Raw genomic sequence first — 22,441 nt, 5'->3', positions numbered from 1 at the left:
ATTACTCAAGCCACTTCTTAAATTATTACCATTAAGCCTTTTAAAATAATTGCTTTCAATATGCAAACATTGCTGTTTTTTTCAATCTAGTATTTATTTTAAAAAGCACAGAACCCTACAGTGTCTTAGGTGTTGAAGAAATATGTAGCAAGAGATCTTACAGAATAATTTGTTGTGTGACTGAAGTCATCAAGTTGCCATAGATAAAGATAAAAACAAATATAGCTGATTTGAGCCTGAAAAGAATGTTGCTAAAATTGGAAAAACATTTCATGTGAGTTGCATAGGGGTATAGTAGCACTGTGCTTTAACATAAGAAAATCAAGCTGTGAAAGCATACCAAAACACTGCAGACTTGGCTCTTTAATTTTCAGATCACAGAAGCAAATCTCCCCTATTTGGGAATTGCTTTCCTATCACTATCGATTCAAACACAAGGACAATGTGTTTGGTAGAAACTACTCAACAAACTCTCCTACTATAGAAGCACCATCGTAACTGTTAACAAAAGTTTAGTGCTTACAAAACTTCCAATAAGGATAAATTATAGAACGTCCATGTGAAATTTAACTAGTTACTACTATTAGTAATGGTAGTTATCTATTAACATAAGAAAATAGAACAGCCTGAAAATCACAATAACACAATCTAATTAATCTGTAACCAACCATGCTTTTATTTTACAATGTGGCTAACCATTTTCAAGAAATATAATAATGCAATTAAAATAATCTTTTCAATCATTGTTTTCTTTGAAATGGGAGACACAGACTTCAAGAGAAAGTAGAAGGATTTTGGGTTTTCCCCCTAAGTCTCCTATTACAGAATGGCTACAGGACTCCTCCTCAGCCACTAGAGTGGTTTTTGTTTTTGTTTTCATGAACTTTCACATGGGTTTCACATGAGCAACATTTAGGTTAAGAGACATATGCTATTTTCAAGATTTTCTTGTTGATTGCAACATGGAGAATTTAATATGTTTATTTATAGTTTTGCATAGTAAAATATGAGCATAGGTAATGATTTGTAAATAACTACATATATGGCCAAAATAAATTCATTAAAAGCATAAAGGTAGGGTAAAAAGTTTTAAAAGAAGCAAACTATTATTGAAATCAACATATTCTGATAAGAATTTAGCCATGAACATATTTTCAAGATGAAAGTAGATTTCTCCATTCTTTATGTAGATTAAAGTATAACCAAAGTTATTTTCAAATTGTGTTTTAAACTTTTAAATTTTTCCAAACACTTAAGCAACTGAGTTTAATTATAGCCTCAGTATAGCCTCAGTACAGGAATCACCAGAGTGTGATGCTTTGGAGAGTTGAGGTTTTTTTAAACAGAGAAAATAGACTTCCTGGATGTGTAGCCATATAGGCTGCCAGCTCAGTATACTTAGAAGGCACCTGACTGGGAAAGGCTGTCTTTTTTAAAAAAAGGAATCTGCAAGTATTTTTATAGAATTCTCACCGTCTTACCAACAAGGAAAAGTCACTCTACACAATCTTTCTTTCAATAGGACTTTGATGAATATTTATCTGAAATATGTATTTATCTACATCAAAGATTGGTGGTGCGCTTTCAGTGCTCAAATACCAACATTTCTGGGCTAGAAGAGTCAAACCCAGGTTCAAAAAGGTTTCGGGCTAAGTATGCTGAAATCATATGAGATTTATAATCTCATTATATTTTGATTATTGAAAATGCTTTTTGATGTTTACAGCACTAGTGCTTGGCACCTAAAGAATTGCTCATTATGATTTCCATATTATGTATTTAGAAAAAAAAACCTGAAAATTACTCTTGGGAGAGAGAAAAAAAGCAATGCATATTATGGGTATTATTCATATCTATAATAATCTAAATATGAATATTTCTATAATAATGTAGACATTTCCCAGTCATGTAGAATGTCTAGAAGAAAATCATAGAAGCAAAGAAAACAGAATGTAAAAAATAAGTTGCAAAGATTTGTCCGTAGCTCACTGAAACAGCTAGATCCTTGTAACAAGTCCCTTCCAACTCTGTTATTCCAGTCAATTCTGTTACATTCTGAACTACGGTAAGTGAAGGGGAGCAAGTGAACGTGACATCCTACGTGTCATGACAATATCCCACAAAGGATGCAAACTCAAGTCATTTATATGATGTCATTGTGATGTCCATGGCTTCTAATGGGTGCTTATTTGCTATACCAATTTATTTTCATGCTGCCCAGAGTCACTCTATTTAATAAAGGAGAATATTTGTAGCTCAGGGTTGACATGAGGTGTCCTTGGTGCTCTCTGAGCTTGTTTGTTTCCTTGCAGACATTTCATCACCCAAAATAGGTAACAACATCAGTGCCATCAAGGAGTTGTGCTTACTGCACTCCTTAATAGCACTGATGATGTTTTCTAGTTTGGGTAATAAAACATCTGCAAGGAAACAAGCAAACACAGAGAGCACCAAGGATCCCCCAAGTCATTCTATTTGTTTGGTATAAACAAATAAATACCAAAACCTAATGATACAATATGCAAAGTGTAAATGCTGCAGGTGTGTAAACTAAAATGACACTTTATACAACATTGCCCTAAGCACAAAAATATATATTATGTCTACAATGTTCAAATCATGTATCAACAAAGGCTATTATTTTATGTACTGCTACTACACAATCCTGAACTTTACATCTTATATCAGATTCTGCTTCATGGCTGAATAAACCATAGAGCTGTCACTGAGAACCCATTTATATCAAATATAGGACCAAATACATTGTAATAACTCATTTTAATGGTACCAAAACTATAAAAGAATGTAGAACTCTAAAGGGGAGTGTTTTAGAAAAGACTACTCAGTCTTGAAAAAGAGGAAAGCATGAGGAAAAACATTAATAAATTACATTTTGATTTAGTTTGGCACAAGTTTATAATCCAAAAACTCTAAGTTTCAAAGCTCTGTTATTCTACTTTACAACTAGAAAGAGCATTCCAGGAAACCCACTGCAGCTGTAAGTTGATCTTGTCTACCTCAAAGGGTTATATCAATCTTGAGAGTCTCACTACTCTCACTACTTTCTCGAGAGACTGGACCTTCCCTTTTAGATCCAGTATACAGTACTAGATCCTTCTGGTGTCCTACTGTCAGCGGAACACATTTCTCAATTATTATTACACCAGTAGCAGTAGATGGATCTCCAAGTAACGCATTTATCCAATGCCACAATACTGTTACTACAGCAATACTTACCGTTTTTCACAGTTACGACCTTTGCAGCATCCCCATGATGTGATCAAAATTCACATGCTTGGCAACTGGTTCACATTTATGATGGTTACAGTGTCCCAAGGTCATGTGATCTCCTTTTGCAATCTATTTTTGGTAGGTACAGACTTCCTTCTAACATTCATCTTTGTTAACATGTTAGAGGGCAAAACCCATTAAAATTATGTAATGATTTCTGAGAGTACTTAATTTCTATATACTGATTATAGAATTCTAAAAATATATGAAATTAAATCTTGCTTTGGCTGTCTCCTTCTAAATCTACTCAAAATAATTGGGTATATTCAGTTTCTGAAACATAAACATGAATTTGGATATTACGGAAGGCTAGATTTAGTCACTATGGTGTCTATACTATATACAAGTATTAACATAAATGGAAATGTGACTTCAGTGCTACACAATATTTAAAGATCACCATTGAGTTCATATTTTAAGTAAACTTAGATTGATTCTAAGTCAAAATGCCAAATAATAGGGAAAATGTGGGAAAAATTATACCATGTTCTCTAATGTTACCTACTTTAAAAGATTAGTAAGTACAGTATTTATAACGCAATTTAAAATAGGCTATAATTTTAGAACTTATTTATCCAAATTAAAGCAAGCAGATTTTTTTTAAAGTATGTCTTACATGCGTATGTATATTTGTAAATATGTAGAGCCAGTTTGGTACAGTAGTTAAGGAATCAGACTAGAAGCCAGGAGCCTGTGAGTTCGACTCCTACCTTAGGGCATGGGTAACCTTGGACCACGCTGCCTCTCTCAGCACAATCCATTTCACAGGGTGGTTATTGTAGTGAAAATGGGAGGAGGTAGCAATATTGTATTTGCTACCTGAGCTATTTATAAAAATTAATAAAGTGGTATGTACAGTATATATGTATATGTAATGTATGTACAGTTGCAAGAAAAAGTATGTGAACCCCTTGGGATTACGTGAAGTTTTGCATGAATTGGTCATAAAATGTACTCTGAACTTCATCTAAGTCACAAGAATAGACAAACACAGTCTGCTGAAAATAATACTACACAAACATTAGATGTTGCCATGGTTTAATTGCACATAACATGTAAACATTCACAGTGCAGGAAAAAGTATGTGAGCCCCTAGCCTAATGACATCTCCAAGAGCTAATTGGAGAGAGGAGTGAGCCAACCTTGACTCCAATCAGTCTGATGATATTGGATGTGTTGCTGACATCTGTTCTGCCCTTTATACACCTGTTGTGGGTTTACTGGTTTCAAGAAGCACTGTCTGATGTGAACCATGCCTCGCAGAAAAGAGCTCTCAGAAGACCTACGATCAAGAATTGTTGACTTGCATGAAGCTGGAAAAGGTTACAAAAGTATCTCCAAAAACTTTGATGTTCATGTGTCCACAGTAAGACAGACTGCCTACAAATGGAGAAAGTTTAGCACTCTTGCTACTCTCCCTAGGTGTGGTCATCCTGTAAAAATGACTTCAAGAGCACAGCGCAGAATGCTTCATGAGGTAAAGAAGAATCCTAGAGTGTCAGTTAAAGACCTACAGAAATCTCTGGCACATGCTAACATTTTTGTTGACACAAATAGAGCCGAGGTGGTGCAGTGGCTACTTCAGCTGACTGCAGTTCTGCAGTTCAGCTGTTCAGATCTCACCGGCTCAAGGTTGATTCAGCCTTCCATCATTCCGAGGTGGGTAAAATGAGGACCCGGATTGTTGGGGGCAATATGCTGACTCTGTAAACCGCTTAGAGAGGGCTGAAAGCCCTATGAAGTGGTATATAAGTCTAACTGCTATTGCTATCTACAATAAGGAAAACATTAAACAAGAATGGAGTACATGGGAGGACACCACGGAGGAAGCCATTGCTGTCCAAAAAAAAATTGCAGCATGTTTGAAGTTTGCAAAAGAGCACCTGGATGTTCCCCAGCACTACTGGCAAAATATACTGTGGACAGATGAAACCAAAATTGAGTTGTTTGGGAAAAACACATAACACTATGTGTGGAGAAAAAAAGGCACAGCACACCAACATCCAAACCTCATCCCCACTGTAAAACATGGTGGAGGGAGCATCATGGTTTGGGGCTGCTTTGCTGCCTTAGGGCCTGGACGGATTGTTGTCATTGATGGGAAAATGAATTCCAGAGTTTATAAAGACATTTTGCAGGAAAACGTATGACCATCTGTCCGTCAACTGAAGCTCCGCAGAGGATGGGTGATGCAACAGGACAATGATCCAAAGCATACAAGTAAGTCAATACAAAAATGGCTTCAACAGCACAGAATACATCCTCTGGAGTGGCTTAGTCAAAGTCCTGACCTCAACCCAATTGAAATGCTGTGGCATGACCTTAAGAGAGCGATTCACACCAGACATCCCAAGAATATTGCTACACTGAAACAGTTTTGTAAAGAGGAATGGTCCAAAATTATTCCAGATCGTTGTGCAGGTATGATCTGCAACTACAAGAAACGTTTGGTTGAGGTTATTGCTACCAAAGGAGGGTCAACCAGTTATTAAGCCCAAGGGTTTACATACTTTTTCCTCCCTGCACTGTAAATGTTTACATGTTATGTGCAATTAAACCATGTCAACATCTAATGTTTGTGTAGCATTATTTTCAGCAGACTGTGTTTTTCTATTGTTGTGACTTAGATGAAGTTCAGAGCACATTTTATGACCAATTCATGCAAAACTCCATGTAATCCCAAGGGGTTCACATAATTTTTCTTGCAACTGTATGGCAGGAACTACTTGTGATTTCTTGTTGGCTTCTGCATTATTTTTGTTATGGGAACCTGGCAGGAAACATGTGAAATTCTCCTAGTTCAGCACCATTATTATTTGGAATAGTTGCTGAATGAATGGCCATAATTCAAGGATTACCTGCATCAGGTATTTTAATGGAGGATTTAATTTTTTTAAAAAAAATCTAAACTAATTAACACTAGCTTTTTCAATTGCTGAACTGTCCCTTTTTAAAAAAATTGCTTAAAAGCTCTGATTGGAATTCCTTTTAATATGTCTTGGGTTGTCAGCTCCAGAAAGCTAAATTATTCAATCCAGCCTTGGGACCTATAAAGTCAGTTTCAGGTAAAAACATGACCTGAATTTCAGATTGCTGAAGAAAATATAAAAGCTATCTATTTGTAGATCTCTATCTGGAGTTGATCTGCAGTCTCTTCTTCAGAAATATTTCTAACTCACAGAACCAGAAGCATACTTTTGCCCCAATTGCTTCTCCCTACTACTGGCAGTCCCCAACTTATAACCACAATTCAGCCCCAAATTTATGTTGCTAAATAAGAAAATTGTTAAGTGGATTTGCCCCATTTTGCAACTTTTCTTGACACATTTGTTGAATCACTGCAGTTGTTAAATTAATAACACGGTTGTTAAGTGAATCTGATTTCCCCATTGACTTTGCTTGTTAGAAGGTTGCAAAAGGTGATCACATGACCCTGGGACACTGCAACTGTCATAAATATTATAGATAAAACTGTCAGCAAAAGTGATTTAGAAAGCAATTCATGGGCATAGTAGATGCAAGGATGTTTTATGTAGACTAATTTTAGATATATTTCCTTATTTTATTTTGTGACCATATTTTTTTCGTTTACTACTTCCTACTCTTTTTCTGCACTTTATATAATGTTGCTTACTCTGAAAGTGAACAGAATGCTGTTTATGTATGTATTGTATTTAATTCTAGTTTCTGCTTTTCTTCACAACCACTAGCATTTGCCAAATAATATGTTTATTTGTTTTCCCACTCTCAAGTTCCTAGAGAAGAAATAAGAGTGATTTTAAATAGGAAATAAATCTGTTTTTGTTATTGCTATTGTAATCCAGTGCTTTTGAACCCCTCAGGAAAAACAAAACCAAGGGCTATGCATATTGCTTGAATAAAATATATCATTATAAACTACAGTAAGCACATTTCAATATTATTTCTCACTCACTGTCAATCAAAGAAATGAATAAGATTTTCATTTCACTACCAAACAAGTGCATCACTTCTCAATCTTTTGCTTATGTTAAAACAGTGTTTTTTGCTTAAAGTAGGTAACAATTTTAGAATACTTTGTCCTGGAAAGAAGAAACATAAAAAGTGATTGTTCTATTTCAGTTCTAAGAAACGTTTTTCCTTTAGCATATGAGGCAATTAAATAGTAACACATAACCCTTTTTTCTATTTCCACCTGGAATCACCACACTGTGCCATTTGGAAAAAGTAAACAAGTGCTGGGTCCAAGACATCTGAAAGGTGATGGGTCAGTAAAACTTTTCAAAATATTTTTATTACAAACACAGCATTCATGAACTGTTGTAACTATGTAGCAAAAAGTTTACCACAAATCCATCTGCTGTCATAATATTTTGGAGGTCACTGATACTTTGCTCTAATTACATTTTTATATTAGGATCCTAGTAGCAGTTATTAAGAAAGAGCTTCTAAAGGTTTCAATGGTTCTGTTAAAAGTTAGGGAAATCTTCCTTCATAAAAAGCTATATTGGTTTGATAATCTGGAAATTAAAATTCTAGTACATCAAGAGGTTACCAACTTGGAGAAGAGAGATAATCTCAGCAAGCAAAATAGCCTCCTATGTTGAACAGGAGCAACAGCAACATTTTGGTAGCACTATGCATAGGCTAACTCTTTCCAGTCAAAAATGAGCACATTTACTACTTTAATATTTTTAATTCTAAAGGCAACCTCTTTAGTGAACTTATGAAAATGATGTATTTAAAATCAGAAAAAGTACCTTAAAAGTGCTTGGGCTTTTGCTTTTTTTTTTTTGCCAAAGAGGGAATACATTATTCTTAGAAGAACTGGAAAACTGTGTATACACTATTGTGAAAAGAAAGAGAGAAGAAGAAATTCCCTTTTCTCTCCAAATCCAATGGTGGAATTCAATTTTTTTTACTACCTGTTATGTGGGCGTATTTTGGTGAGATACTGTAAAATCTCCATTCCCTCCCAATCAGCTGGGCTGGGGGGGGGCAGAGATAGATGGAGGAGGGGCCAGTCAGAGGTGGTATTTACCGGTTCTCCGAACTACTCAAAATTTCTGCTGCCGGTTCTCCAGAACTGGTCAGAACCTGCTGAATACCATCTCTGTCCAAATCCTATTTAAAATAACTTTTACAATCACCAAGTAAATTAGATAGAATAATGAACTTTTATCAAGATGAAAAATTAGCAAAACATGCCATCAATATCATTCATTTTCCCAGTGAGGGGTTATCATAGGCTTTATAGAACACAAATGTATATTCTTATTTTATAAGAGGCTTTTTCATGTTTTTACAAGAGCATACTCTCAAAATCACATACATAATTGAACTGAAAGTTAACATTCTTAACTGTTTCTGGGGAAACTTTGCAAATTTTGAAGCTGTTGCTGAAATGCTGCTATATATGGATCTTCCTTTGAAAACAAACATATTGTTTGTAATGCTTTAACCTAAAACAATCATAATGCTTACCCTAAAGCACAAGTTCTATTATAGATAAAATTTTTGATACAGAAATCTGTATTTTTAAAAAACCATCTGACATGTACTAGTATGATAAATGTTTCTCGATACTAATTTCTTGCATGTTTTGTTTGGGGACTTGAATTTACAGTATGAGAAGCTTTCCCTCAAAAATATTTTAGAACAAACCAACATTGCAATTACATCTTCAGAGACTAATCGTTCCTGTATACTATAATTATTTTCTATAATAAAGGATTATAGAATTAAAACAAAATGAAGTATGAAATACATGAGATTGAAAGAGAGTTCTTCCATTAGAAAAGAAAAATTGTTAAAGCATTATGGATAAAGTTAAACTTGTCATGCTAAAAAAAACAACACAAAATATGCCCAGTCATGTTTATCTCATTATTAGGAAAGCTCTGGATTCAGAATACATCAATTCATGAATGGTCTTTTTCCCCAAATGAAGAGGGCTAAGAAAAAAAATGCAGTGACTGCAATAGAACTTAAAACTGAGTAAGTTTTAAAAACGTGCATTTATACTCGAAAATCCAAAGCAATATTTTATTAATTGCTTCAAATCCAAAATGAGAGAAGACATACATCACACTAAGAGTAAACAACACAGGTGCATATTGTGGATTTGTTAGGAGCCAAAACTATCCAGAAAGTTGAAGGTATTTAGTATCTTTATATCATGTCATTTCATCAGAGTTCTATACTTTAGTAACAGCTTTAGTTAAGTGAAACGAAACATGTGATTTGTTAACAACAAATGAAAGCTGAAAATTTCAGAGCAATGTTACATTCCATGAATTCCATGGTGTGTGGGCTAAGAACTTAAAACCAATCTCCTACATCACAATATTCATTCATATAGTTCAGAAATCTAATTTGAAAACTAGTCAGTAAGATATTTCTGCTAGTTCATAGGCAAAGCATAAAGATGACAACCATCTAATTATTCCAGATATCCTATATTTATACATTTACTGCTTTTAAACATATGGTATTCCATGCTTGTCTATTATATTAAATAGCTACTGACAGGATTATTTTCCTTGCTCACAATCTTCTAAAACTTCTTACATTACCATATCTTGTGATATGCAATTCACATTGCAGGGAAATTACGGAACTTCCAAGAGTATAATGTAGTATATGATGGATATGAAATATATAATACCTATTCCCTTATTTATTATGAATTTTTAATAATCCTATTCTGCAATAATTATGAATATTTTTTTATCAGTGAAAATTCTGGTTTTTCTATATTTACATATTAGCTGTTATATCACTTACATATCTGTATTTGCAAATGGATATCTGACATATTTTTTATCCATTAGATTTTTTGTGCAAAATCTGTTTTTAACCTGAATTTTTTTTCTTCAAAAAAATAAATTTTGAGTATGAGAATGAATTGAATGAATGTTTGAATGTTTGAATGTTTATTTCATTTGTATGCCGCCCTTTTCCCCCGAAGGGGGACTCAGGGCGACTCACAACTCAAACCAGGGAAGGGGGATACAGACAAATTAACAACAAACACAAAACAATACATAATTTAAAACACGCAACAATCATACCATTCGAGATAGGGGCAACGGTTCTTTAGCCCCAGGCCTGTCGGAACAGCCAGGTTTTAAGGGCTTTGCGGAAGGCCTGGAGGGTGGTGAGGGTGCGAATCTCCACGGGGAGTTCGTTCCAGAGGGTCGGAGCAGCCACAGAGAAGGCTCTCCTCCGGGTAGTCGCCAGTCAACACTGGCCGGCGGATGGAATTCGGAGGCCTAGTCTGTGGGATCTAATCGGTCTGGTGGAGGTAATTGGCAGCAGGCGGTCTCTCAAGTACCCAGGTCCAATACCATGAAGGGCTTTATAAGTGACGACTAGCGCCTTGAAGCGTATCCGGAGACCAATAGGCAGCCAGTGCAGCTCACGGAGGATAGGTGTTACGTGGGTGAACCGAGGTGCACCCACGATCGCTCGCGCGGCTGCATTCTGGACAAGCTGAAGTCGCTGAATGCTCTTCAAGGGCTGCCCCATGTAGAGCACGTTGCAGTAGTCCAGTCTAGAGGTCACAAGGGCGCGAGTGACTGTTGTGAGGGCCTCCCGGTTCAGGTAGGGACGCAACTGGTGCACCAGGCGAACCTGGGCAAATGCCCCCCTGGTCACAGCTGACAAGTGGTGTTCAAAAGTCAGCTGTGGGTCCAGGAGGACTCCCAAATTGCGGACCCTGTCTGAGGGGTGTACTGTTTGACCCCCCAGCCTGAGAGATGGAACACTTGGCCAATTAGTAGGAGGGAAACACACCAGCCACTCGGTCTTATCTGGATTGAGTACAAGCTTGTTAACCCCCATCCAGCCCCTAATAGCCTCGAGGCCCTCGCACATCACGTCAACCGCTTCATTGAGTTGGCACGGGGCGGACAGATACAGCTGTGTATCGTCCGCATACTGATGGTATTTTATCCCGTGCCGTCGAATGATTCTCTCATAGGTATGGCATCAACATAACATCTGTGCCGGCAGTTTTTCTAACTGAAGTAGGAATATTCAGTGCAAAACAGAATGTGATCTAGGTCCTAGAATAGAGAAAAATAGCATGTGACATGCTTCAAAAGAATGACTAAACTTCATTGGCCCAAGGCAACACTAAGTCAAATGATGAAGTGTCTTGCAATTCCACCCAAAATACATAGCAAAATTATGATGTTAAAATTACAACTGACTCCTTTCCAAGTATATGGTGATAGCAATTTGATTATATTAAACTATGGCTTGCTTCATCAAAAAAAGCTGAATATGTACAGGCATATTAAATCTTAAACCATGGCTTATTCACATAATACATTAAAACACAAGCATTACTATTCCTTAGTGTGATGTGTGAACCAGACCACTGAGTTACAGGACGTTACCCTATTACAGGATATTAGAAAGTAACAGAAAAGCCTTGTTGAAAGTAACTGAAATGCTCTGCAGATATTACTGGCATAGAACATAATGTTGCTTGGTGTTCTTATCAAGACAAGGACTACATAGTGTATCTATATGGCATTGTAGACAATTTAAGCAGAATCTTTTTAAAGATAGTGATTTAGTATATTTTGATACAGTACTGAAACAATAAAATAGGAATTGCTTCAAAGTGTCTTTCTTTTTCAGAATAAAAATATATTAATTTTAATCTAAAACGTTCTAGTTTAAATAGGAACTATGGGTTGAAAAACATATTGAAGTAATATTGTGTTGAGACATCAATGCAGAAACTTATCCACAAAAAACATGAGTTACAAGAGACAAGCAGATGTTTCTGAAAGATTTCCTCATCATTTAGTGTTGATTAAAAAAAAGATGATCACCAGAGCCTTCAGTTATAAGTATTTAAATGAGGTGTAGCCTACTTCAACTCATCATTTATTCTATGTCCTTATTAGGACATTCAGTTGAATAACAAAAAGACAAATATTTCACTCCTACATTGAATGATAGAACTATTATTTAAAAGTTTTAGTATATGTGCTGGTTATAGGGGAAAATTACAAAGCAAAGGTTATATTTGGACAATAGTTTTAAAAATGCTAATAGGAAATGCTAAACTAGAAATTTTAAAAAGATATTGCTTGGTTAGTTTATATTTACTTATGTATTTATTTTTATTTCACATTTCTAAACTACCCAGGTCCGTCAAAGAAAAGCTCTGGGTAATGTGTAATATAATATAACAGTTAGATAAAAAAAAGTATAAAATTAACATTAAAATTAAAAATTGAATTAGGGTTAAAAAAATGAAATAATTAAATAATTAAATATAAAAAGGGAAAGAAAAATCCTAAAATGGCTAATTAATGTTGGAGTAGAACAGGTGGGGAGGCTCTCAGGGATTAGTCAGTCCCATGGTTACATTGTCCTCTGTACCCCCCATCCAAGACCAAAGAGCCAAGATTTGACCCCTTTGCAGAAGGCCAAGAAACTGGGGGCTTTATAGGCGATAATCAACAGCTTGAACTGGACCTGGAAATAAACTAGTATCCAGTGCAATTTGCAGAGTGTTTGTGCACCAAGTATGGCTCACGCTGCAACTCGCTGTACCGGCTGAAGCTTCCGGATACTATTCAGGGGTAGCCCCATGTAGAGTGCGTTGCTATAGTCCAATTGGAAGATCACCATATTTCTGTATAGATCACGGATGTCAAACTCGCTATATCATGTTGTCATCACATGACATTTCATGATGTTTTTCCCCTTTGCAGAGTTGGAGTGGGTGTAGCCTGTGTGTGATGCAGCTGGCTTGTGGGCTGCCAGTTTGACACTCCTGATAGACCATAATGTATAAATTGTTCTCAGCATCTGGATGCATGAAATTATTTCTAGCAGATAATTAATCAGGTAGCTTCTTAATCATGAAAATACTATGAAGTGGTGGCCAATGCATATATTAAAAATTTGTCATACTGAATAGGCAAAGGGGGCAAAATCCAAGTACATGAATACTGAGGTAAAATCAAAACAATTTTTATACTTTCTGTTTTTATACCTTCATATAGAAGGTTAGTTTGCTTGGAAACATTACTGATTTTTCAAGCATTAAAATATAGTTTCAGAATATAGCTAGTCGTCAAAGATTTGTGAAATGTTTATCAAACTATCATCAAATCTGTGTCTCAGGTATTGTGCTTGGATATATAAAAACGCTGGATGGGATTAGTTGAATGGATTAGACTGCAGGTTCAATTTTCCCATATCCTTAAGCTTTACTCAGTCTGGAACTTTCTAGGTGTTTTGGAACGGCAATATTCAGTATTCCTAACTACTCATTAGCTATTCTATATAGGAACTGTGGGAATTATAATCTCAGCATATCTAGAACTTGCCACTTTAGGAAAAACTTGTTTAACATTATTGCAGAGCATATAATTCAATTTCTAAAAAGTGCTTCAAGCTGTAAAGGAGCACAAGTATATTTGTCTGCTTAACCAGCTGTACTTTTTCTGCGCCATAGTACCTTTTAGAGATAAATTTTTGAACAATATCCCTTGCTACAATCACTGCATAAAAAAGAAATTCTTATACAATTCGTGATTTCATAGATTGTCAGGTTGGATTCTAATCTAACAAGCCTAATAGAAAGCTTTTTTCTCAGAGCAATCTTGGTAATCTATCTTCCTCTCACCAGATTTCAAATATTATGTTGTTATGATTTAATCATGGTTTACAGAATCAGCAACAACTGGATAATCTTTCAACATATACTGAATATGTACTGAACCATAAATCATAGTTCATTGCAAACTATAATTGCTAGATTTACAAAGCATTCTAAACTAAAACCAAGAAACCATGTGAATTAGTTTTGGCTTAGAAGTGTGAACCCAGCCACTAACTCTTCTAATAGGTGGTCGATGCTCTGCCCTAAGACATAGTGGTATCCAGGAATATGCAATCCAATGTCTCTGTATTTGTACTTTAAAATATCCAATTGTCTAGTATCTGCACTAATCTTCTTAACTTTCTTCTCTTACCCACAAGATAATAACTACAGATTCTTCCTTCTGAAGTTTTTTTTTAAAAAATATTCTATTTTGATTTCTTCTATAAAGCTCCAAAAAAGTGGCAAATCTCAAAATGTGCTGCATTCTACCACATATGGATAGAAATATTCTAATATCTGACCAGATGAAAAAGGAGTATTAGCAAATTTCTCATATATATTTCTCACGTGCTTTCACAGTATGTTCATATGCTTGCAACAGGAATTTCCTGAAGCTGTGAGGTAACTGTATTTTGTTAACATGTTGTCCCAGATATATATTATGCAATTTCCCCAAAACACCAAATGGTGAATTACAGTACCTTCACAACAAAAATAAGTAGTCCTACGGCATCTTAAAAATATTAAATATACCCTCATCTGATCATACTCTTACTAAAATATCCAGAATAAATTTCACAGTCTAAACTAGGGAATTATATGCCAGCAAGGCAACTTCAACTTTGACAGTAATGCCTATCTTTGCAGCAGTGGCCTAGTTCACACATATTAAGTCACAAGATCATGTATTGAAGCATGTTATGATAAATGAGGGGCATTGTGGTTAAGAATAATGTGTATACCACTTATCCATTAACTGTGAGCACATAGACATTATTTTTGTTTATTTGTAGTAGAAATTGGAAATATATTAAAGTAAAAATCTGGTGTACTGACTTATGCTCAAATCAGGAGTCCAGGAAGCTGTTTTAGAAGTTGAATTTTGACGTGTATTTTAAAAACCTGTCTATTTTATTTATATACTATATACTCCTGGTACAAACCAGAAATCAGGAAGCAGGATGAGGATATTAGGGCATAAGAATGTTTGATTACGATTAGAAAAGCAAGGGAATAAACCAGAGTTAAATGTTAACATTCAGTACTGTAAAATAAAATTTAAAAAACACCAATAGTACAGAAAATCTCAGAACATCATTCTGAAAAGCTTAATAAGGAATTTATGGACTGTCTGTTCAAATAAAGTTTGCCTATAAGGAGAACACATATAAGGTTTATTATCTTAATGGACATGTTAGCTAAGTTAGTATGATTTGCCTATCAACAAACATTAGACACAAACTACAACATAGCTTTCTTCAATGTGATGAGTTCCAGATGAATTGTATATAATGTGTAGCGGGCTCAGATAGCTTTGAAGACTAGATTTCCCTGTATATATTTGCACTGTATGTATTTCTTTGTCCCATACCACAGAACACTCAATATCCTTAGACCGGAAGTTAAATAACTATAATGATATTGCCTTAGACAAATATACACATTTCAGAATAAAAAGGTTATCATCATCATCATTTGTATACTTATTTATATGACTTATATCACAATTTGTCCAAGTTATATGCTACTTATAGCTATTCATAAAAAGCCACAGCTAAAAGAACTGGAGAATGCCTGGCACTTGTTCTGGCTTTTTATTTCAGAGTTACAGCATGAAACACTCCCAATTAATAACAGCTGATACATTTTTCAATAATGAAATAAAATTGTGTGGCAAATTGGCAACTTGTAAAAAAGTGACAAATAGTCATTCTTCCTATTCATTTGGGATAAATGTTAACAGCTGAAACACTGCTCTAAGCAAGGCCTTAAAATTCTAATTAGTAATACAATATGATTATCTGTTTGTCCTCATTTTTTGTTCAACCCATGTGGTATTTGATTATGAAAAGCTGAACCTACAGCAATTATAGGCCTACACGAGTTTCAAAACCATCATACTCATTGCAAACAGTATACCACCATCTCATCTCTTTTCAGCACTGTAGATTCATACAAAACCACCATTGTATGCTGACAGTAAGTTTAAATCACCCTTTCCCCTAATATAAATTAGTTCTTCAAATGGAAATCTACATTACAATCTTAGTCTTCAAATAAGCCATCTGACTTATGTACAGATAATGACAATGGAAGTAGGTATCTAATGTGCAAATAGACTTCTGCAGTACATGTGAATTTTTTAAATGATATTTTTGCTTGCATAATGCTATGCTTTGTTAGAGCATTAGAGCAGTCACCATGCATGCTTATTTAGAAGAATTAGAAAGTCAGGAATGTCAAGAAATATTGATTTAAATCAGTAGCTCTTTAACTTTAGTAATTTAAATAATTAGTTAATAATTTTCTTTAACAGATTCTGCAAGGGGCGGGGTGATTCTCAATGATCTCAGGAGTGCGTTTGAAGTTTATGATTCTGTTTAGATTTGTTACACAAATATTTAAGAATAAATCCCACTGGCTGCAGAATGTTTTTCAGCAGATAAACACAGAATTGTGCATTAAATGATTAGGTTTAATCAATCACATCTAGTTTTACCACAAAAATTAGATGTTGTCTATTTATGCTTCCCCCACCTTCAATCTAATTTCATTATGTTGTAGTTCTTCCCACCAATAAATTCCATGCCTGTTTCTGGATTCCATAATTGATGGAATGGTCCCTTAAAGTCACCTGGAATTGAGATACAGATTTTATAGCTCAGTTTGCAGATTTAATGCTTTTACTCTTTTTCATTTTTAATGATGTAAGATCAACAGAACAGCTCAAATGCAGAAAAAGTTAATGTCACAGAAACTGATTTTTAAAAGGCCATTCATAAAAAAAAAGTTAAGGGTATCCTATCTCCATTAAACATGGTCAGAGAAATGTTATCACCTTGAGAAAACACCTGGCTCACTAATCATCTGAGACATCACTTACACAGAACTTACCACTCTGGGTTTATCCAAGGTCTGCAGGAAGGCTGGACTCTGGTCCAAGGATCGCTCAGGATCACTGGAGATATCTTCTTCAGACTCTTCCCAGGATGAGGAAAAGCCAGTGGAAGAAGCTGAGGAAGAAGACAGCTTCCTGATTGGCATGTCCTTTGGGGGAGCTGCTCCTGTTTTTTCCTCTTCCTGAGCATCCAGGTCTGTCACAATAACAGCAGGAATGTTTGCACCTCCACAGCATCCCCCGCCTTCCACTAGGGACCACCTCGGTTGTGGTAGTCCTGCAGAGGTCCCTGAGGGAAGCTGCTGTCCCTGCAGCCCAACAGCATGGGCTTCAGCCATAATCTCAGACAAGGACTGCTTCTCAGAGAATGTCAAAGCGAACAGGCTGCAGCTACCCTCTTTGTTATCAGTTCTCCCAAGGCAAGGCGGGTCTCCTAGAGGGAGCGGCTCTCCAAGGGGCATCTCTACGGCTCCTGAGCCCTGCCCTCCAGAAAAGTCCCTCCCCCAGAGCCCAGTTTTTATGAAGCTTTGATTCTTACAGCAACTACTCACATTGCTTGACCCTTCCAAAAGTTGTGCCTCGCCTTCACCTGGCTGCATCATGATGCTCATCTCATCAGAGCCCTGAGTTTCCTCACAGCTTCTCCTGCTCTCCATCTCTTTGGAGTCTTTTTCTTCCAGAGGCTCACTTCTCACCTCAAAGTCCTGCCTCCCAATAGGCCACAGACCCCTTTCTGCCTGCCTGGACTCCTGTGGTCTGGAAATCCCATTCACCCTCCCCATCTGGTTAGAATTGGGCCCTTTCAACAATATACATCCTTTATCCATTGGATCTGAACTCCACAACCCAGTTTGGCTTCTGCTCTCCACTTCTGAATCTTGTGCTCCAAAGGATCCTTTGGCCTTTGGGCGCTGCTCTCCCAAGAGTCCATTTTCTTTCTCAGTAGACTGAGATGCCTCATCGGATTTTCCCTTGCCCACCACCTGTAATAGATGGGTGTCCCCGGAACCCTTCTCTGCCTCCTTCTCTAACGCCTTCCCTTTGGTTTCTAGTCGGTACCAGAGTTTATCCAGCTCCTTGATTCCCTCCTGTATCTCTCCTTGCCTGGACAGGGTATCCTGCACCAGCTGCAAGGGGCAAGGTTGGCTTGGGGAAGAAGACGACTTTCTCCTGGGCAGGCGGGGACTCTTTAGGGGGAAAGTGGTGCCCCCCGAACTGTGCGCCTGGATGTGCGCCTCAAATAGCCCCACTTTCTCAACCACCTGCACATTCTGCAACTCCCGTTGGAGGATCCGGGGCGACCTGCAAGACTCTTTCCAGCCGGGCGAAGGAGACCGGCTCTGGGGGCTAGTCCAGATAGGGCTGCTGAGCTCTCGAGGGGACTTGAGAAATGGAGCCTCCCCCGTGGCTCGCGGCGACTCGGCTGGAGGGAAGAGGAATGCAGTGGGGGAGCCGCTGGAACTGCCGCTGCTGCTCAGAGGCAAAGGGCAATAGCTGCTATGCCTCTCGTTTCCCCGGGCGACTTCAGGCGGCCCTTGTCTGCGCGTGGCAGGTGGGGTCTTGCTCCTGCCTCCTCTGCAGCCCCCGCTCTTCTCCTCTCCCTCGCCGCTCTTCTTCATGATCACTAGGCTGTTGAGCGCATAGCAGAACACGGCCATAGTAATGGGTCCGGCCGCCGGGGGACAGGCTCCGCTTCCTCCTCCTCCTCCTCCTTCACCCAGGTCAGTTTCTGCCGAACAGCCCACGTCCTCTTAGGAGGGGGGGGCGGCGGCGGCAACTGCTGCAGCATTGCCCAGGGAACGGGAGACGCGCAGGGGCGATGAGCGGACCCCGGTCCACAGCTCCATAAACAAGCAAACTGGATGGAAATACAAGAGAGAGAAAGAGACAGTCAGCGCGCGAAAACGGAGACAGCTCAAACCGGCCCTGCCAATTGGCTGCGGGAGACAGAGTTCGTCCAATGGCTACAAAGCTCCCGCTCTGAAGCCCGGCTGCGAGAAAGACGTGAGTTTAGCCGCAAAGGTTCAGCAGAGTCCAGCTCCGCCTCTTTTAAAAGTTCATTACGTTGATCAAAGGAATAGCATATTAACCTGAATCTTTACATAATCCAGATTCTAATTTCCATGTCAAGCTTCAGTCCCAGAATACGCGGATAATAAAGAAGGATCCTTTATGTGAGTAGTACAGCAAGGATGGGAAACCTAGTGTCCCCGGATTGCCCCAAGGACCCTTTCGGAAACCGACAAACCCCGTTTGAATATGCCTGCTAAAAAGTGACAGTACAGTTTCTCGTCATTTTAAAGTTGAGAAACACATCACGTGTTGTAAGCGTTACCCCGCTCGCTTTGGTGATCTATTCTAAACTCCCACAAAGTGCTAAATGCAACTCTTGGCCACTACCTTAGCAACCTTGAAGTAAACTATTTTTACATCCATATAGAGGTAAATAAGCTTGTTACATTTTCTACAATTAAAGGGATGAGAGGAGGAAGAAAAGAGCGAACAGAGAGGGAACAGGCCTGTGAAGGCTATGACCAATGTAAATTAGAAACCAGGACTTAACATCTATTTTCCTGTAGAATAAACAAGCAAATAACACAATTGATGGTTGAATTGCACTCAATGTGTGCCAAAAAACAAAAACAAAAAACCTCAGCAATCATAATCAATATTAAAGGCAAATGTCTAAGGGTAATGATGCGAGATCAAATTTGGGTCAGTCAACCAGAGATTTACTCTTCCAATTTTTTGGATACAATGTGGAGCCCATCTTCAGGGAATTTCTCTTTACTGGAATACGTGCTTTGGAACTGTTCTGTGAGTCATTTTTATGTGGTGCCTTCCTATTGGCTGATTGGTATGTTGAAGGTTTGTAATTGGCTGTCATTTCTTTGTGCTGTCAAGCCCTTGGCTTCCATATTTCCCTGAAGATGGACTCCAGCATGATTCCCAAAGTTTAAATCTCTGCTCCCAGTGACTGATCCAAATTTGATTTCACAATCAATATTCCCTACGATGAAAAAAAAAGCTTAATGGCAAGAAGATTGATCTTCTTGGTCTCCTCGGTCTTAAATTCTGATTTGTTTTATAAAAGGATAAAAGTATGGCTAGAGCTACATGTTCTGCTTCTCAGGCAAAGCCCCAAGAAGACACTGAGATGATCAAGAAATGGAAAAACTTGAGGTGGTATATTATCGTAAATTAGTAGCTAGTGTTGCCAATCACCCACATTCTGGCCATGTGTCAGAAAAAAAACAACAGATAGGAAGAAATTAGCCAAGTATCAGAAGATGTTCCATGAAAATAAAGGAGCAAGTGGACTAAATATGTAGTTTCTCCTGGGAGGGTGAGAGGGAGAAGTCATGGGACTTGGGAAAACCAAAGCTACACATAATTTTTCTTTTTATAACTATGGAAAGGAATGGTGGAAGGTCTTAAATGTTGGCTTGGAAAGTTGTGAGAAGTAATGGTGGAAGTCTCATCATTATATGCTCTAGAAATTGCATTTGAGGAAACTAAAAATAAAATAATGTTATAATTAAATAATATTCATAAATATTTGAAACATAAAGTCAGAAACCACCACAAGACTAAAGGAAGCAGAGCTGTAGCTTTTCCTCTGAATTCATTTTTTTCTGTGGTGGAACAGTATTGTGCAGAAGCACTTTGCTTACTTTATTTATTACACCATTTTTAACTGTACCTGTGCATGAGCATTTACTCATTACACAGTATTGCCTAATGGTAAGATACAAAATGTGTAGCCTTCTTGCTATTATGGCACCATCTCCCATCATTTTTAGTAGCTATACTGATCGAGAGTGATGGAAATTGGATTCATCTTGAAAGTCACAGGACACATTACTGTCTTGTTGGGTTAATTAATTTTTGAAATGTTCAGTAAATTGTTTCTTTACTGAAGTTGTTGGGATTATACAGGTAGTCCTTGATTTACTATCAAAGTTATGACAGACTTAAAAGAGTACTTCTGACCTGGCACGGCTGGGCGCTCTCCAAGTGATTGTATTTTGGACATCCAGCAACTGGCCTGTATTTATGGTCATCTGAAGTGTACTGCAGTCACAAAATCACAATTTATGACTTTTTGCCTGAAATAGGTGTTTACTTTCAGTTTCCAGCAAAAAACATCCATTGCAAACAAAGGATTTTTTAATGACCGCAGTTTTTGCTTAACAATTATAGAATGTGTGTTAACAACTACTGCAAAAAAGGTTGTAAAATCAGGCATGGTCACATGATGACCCGTGTAATGACTGGCATGATTAACAACAGTAATTCCATGCTCAATTATTTGCAAGTCGAAAACTATGACTGTATTCTGTATTAGAGTTAATTCTACTGAACTGAGTGGGATTTATTTCTAAAATCTGAGAAAGCACAATATATAATTATTTCCTGCTGCAAGGATATATAGTTTTATTAGTATTATATATTTAAGCGTATATATGTGCTATGTTATTTATGTATTGTATAGTGTAGACATATTTATAACCGTATCACATGCATCTATGTGGTACTGTTTCGCCAAATGAAACCACACCTCTTATTTTTGTATCAGTTATATGCTAAGAATTTTGATTAACCGAACAAGACAGTAATACCCTTCATGCAGTGGCAAATGTAACTGTTTATGTCATTCTGTGTGCTAGTCTTTGGAACTTATCCATTTACCTGTGTATAAGAATAAAGTGTAGTTTTTTTTACTTGCTAATAGGTTTGCCTAATTATTTATTCTGCTTTGAATATTTAATTTCTATGCTTTTGAGTAGAATTATATAATGCGCACACCAAAATTGCTGGCAAGAATAAACCATAATGAATTTTGAATACAGGATTAGCTCAATATGTCTTCACATAGTCCATAGTCATAGTCACCTGGCCAAACAACTAGTTAATAGAGGAAGTAATGTGAGTTTTGTAATGGACGAATGAAACAATAAGCATATGTAGGTATAATATGTAATGTACTGTTGGTCTATGCACTTCTTCTATGATGCTTGTTCTATACTACAACAACATTCAGTTTATAATCAAAATTGTGATATATATATCACAATTTTGATGTTCTAAATATATATCCGCAAAAGGATATATATCCTTTTTAATGTCCAATTAGAAGAGTGAGGAACCTGATAACTTTAGAAAATGGTATTTGATTTAAAAAAACAACATAATGTGTAATATATACTACCGTTATTACTTTAAAATCTTCTAAGCCACACTGGATTTTTCAACCAAGAGTTTGGTGGTACTTGAAAGGGGAAGCCCAAAGGTGCTTTTTCAAGAGACGACTGGACTGTCTTGTTTTTCTTGGAAGATGTTTCACTTTTCATCCCAGAAGCTTCTTCAGCTCTGATTGGATGGTGGGGAATGGAAGGATTTATATTCCTTGC

General features: G+C 37.1%; 1 protein-coding gene across 2 annotated transcripts in view; it reads right to left on the bottom strand.

The window, feature by feature from the left end:
• The window catches only part of ITPKB (inositol-trisphosphate 3-kinase B), a 62,195-nt gene that overhangs the window by 37,314 nt on the left and 2,440 nt on the right, over window positions 1–22,441 (bottom strand). For both annotated transcript variants that reach the window (XM_032215276.1, XM_032215275.1), the window contains exon 2: window positions 17,024–18,885. In XM_032215276.1, the coding sequence (XP_032071167.1) occupies window positions 17,024–18,685 (1,662 nt within the window). In that variant the 5' untranslated portion in view covers window positions 18,686–18,885. The remainder of the gene's footprint in view (window positions 1–17,023; window positions 18,886–22,441) is intronic.

Source organism: Thamnophis elegans, chromosome 4 (assembly GCF_009769535.1).
Source record: "Thamnophis elegans isolate rThaEle1 chromosome 4, rThaEle1.pri, whole genome shotgun sequence".
Classification (NCBI taxonomy): Eukaryota; Metazoa; Chordata; class Lepidosauria; order Squamata; family Colubridae; genus Thamnophis; species Thamnophis elegans.
This window is presented reverse-complemented; position numbering and strand designations above follow the sequence as displayed.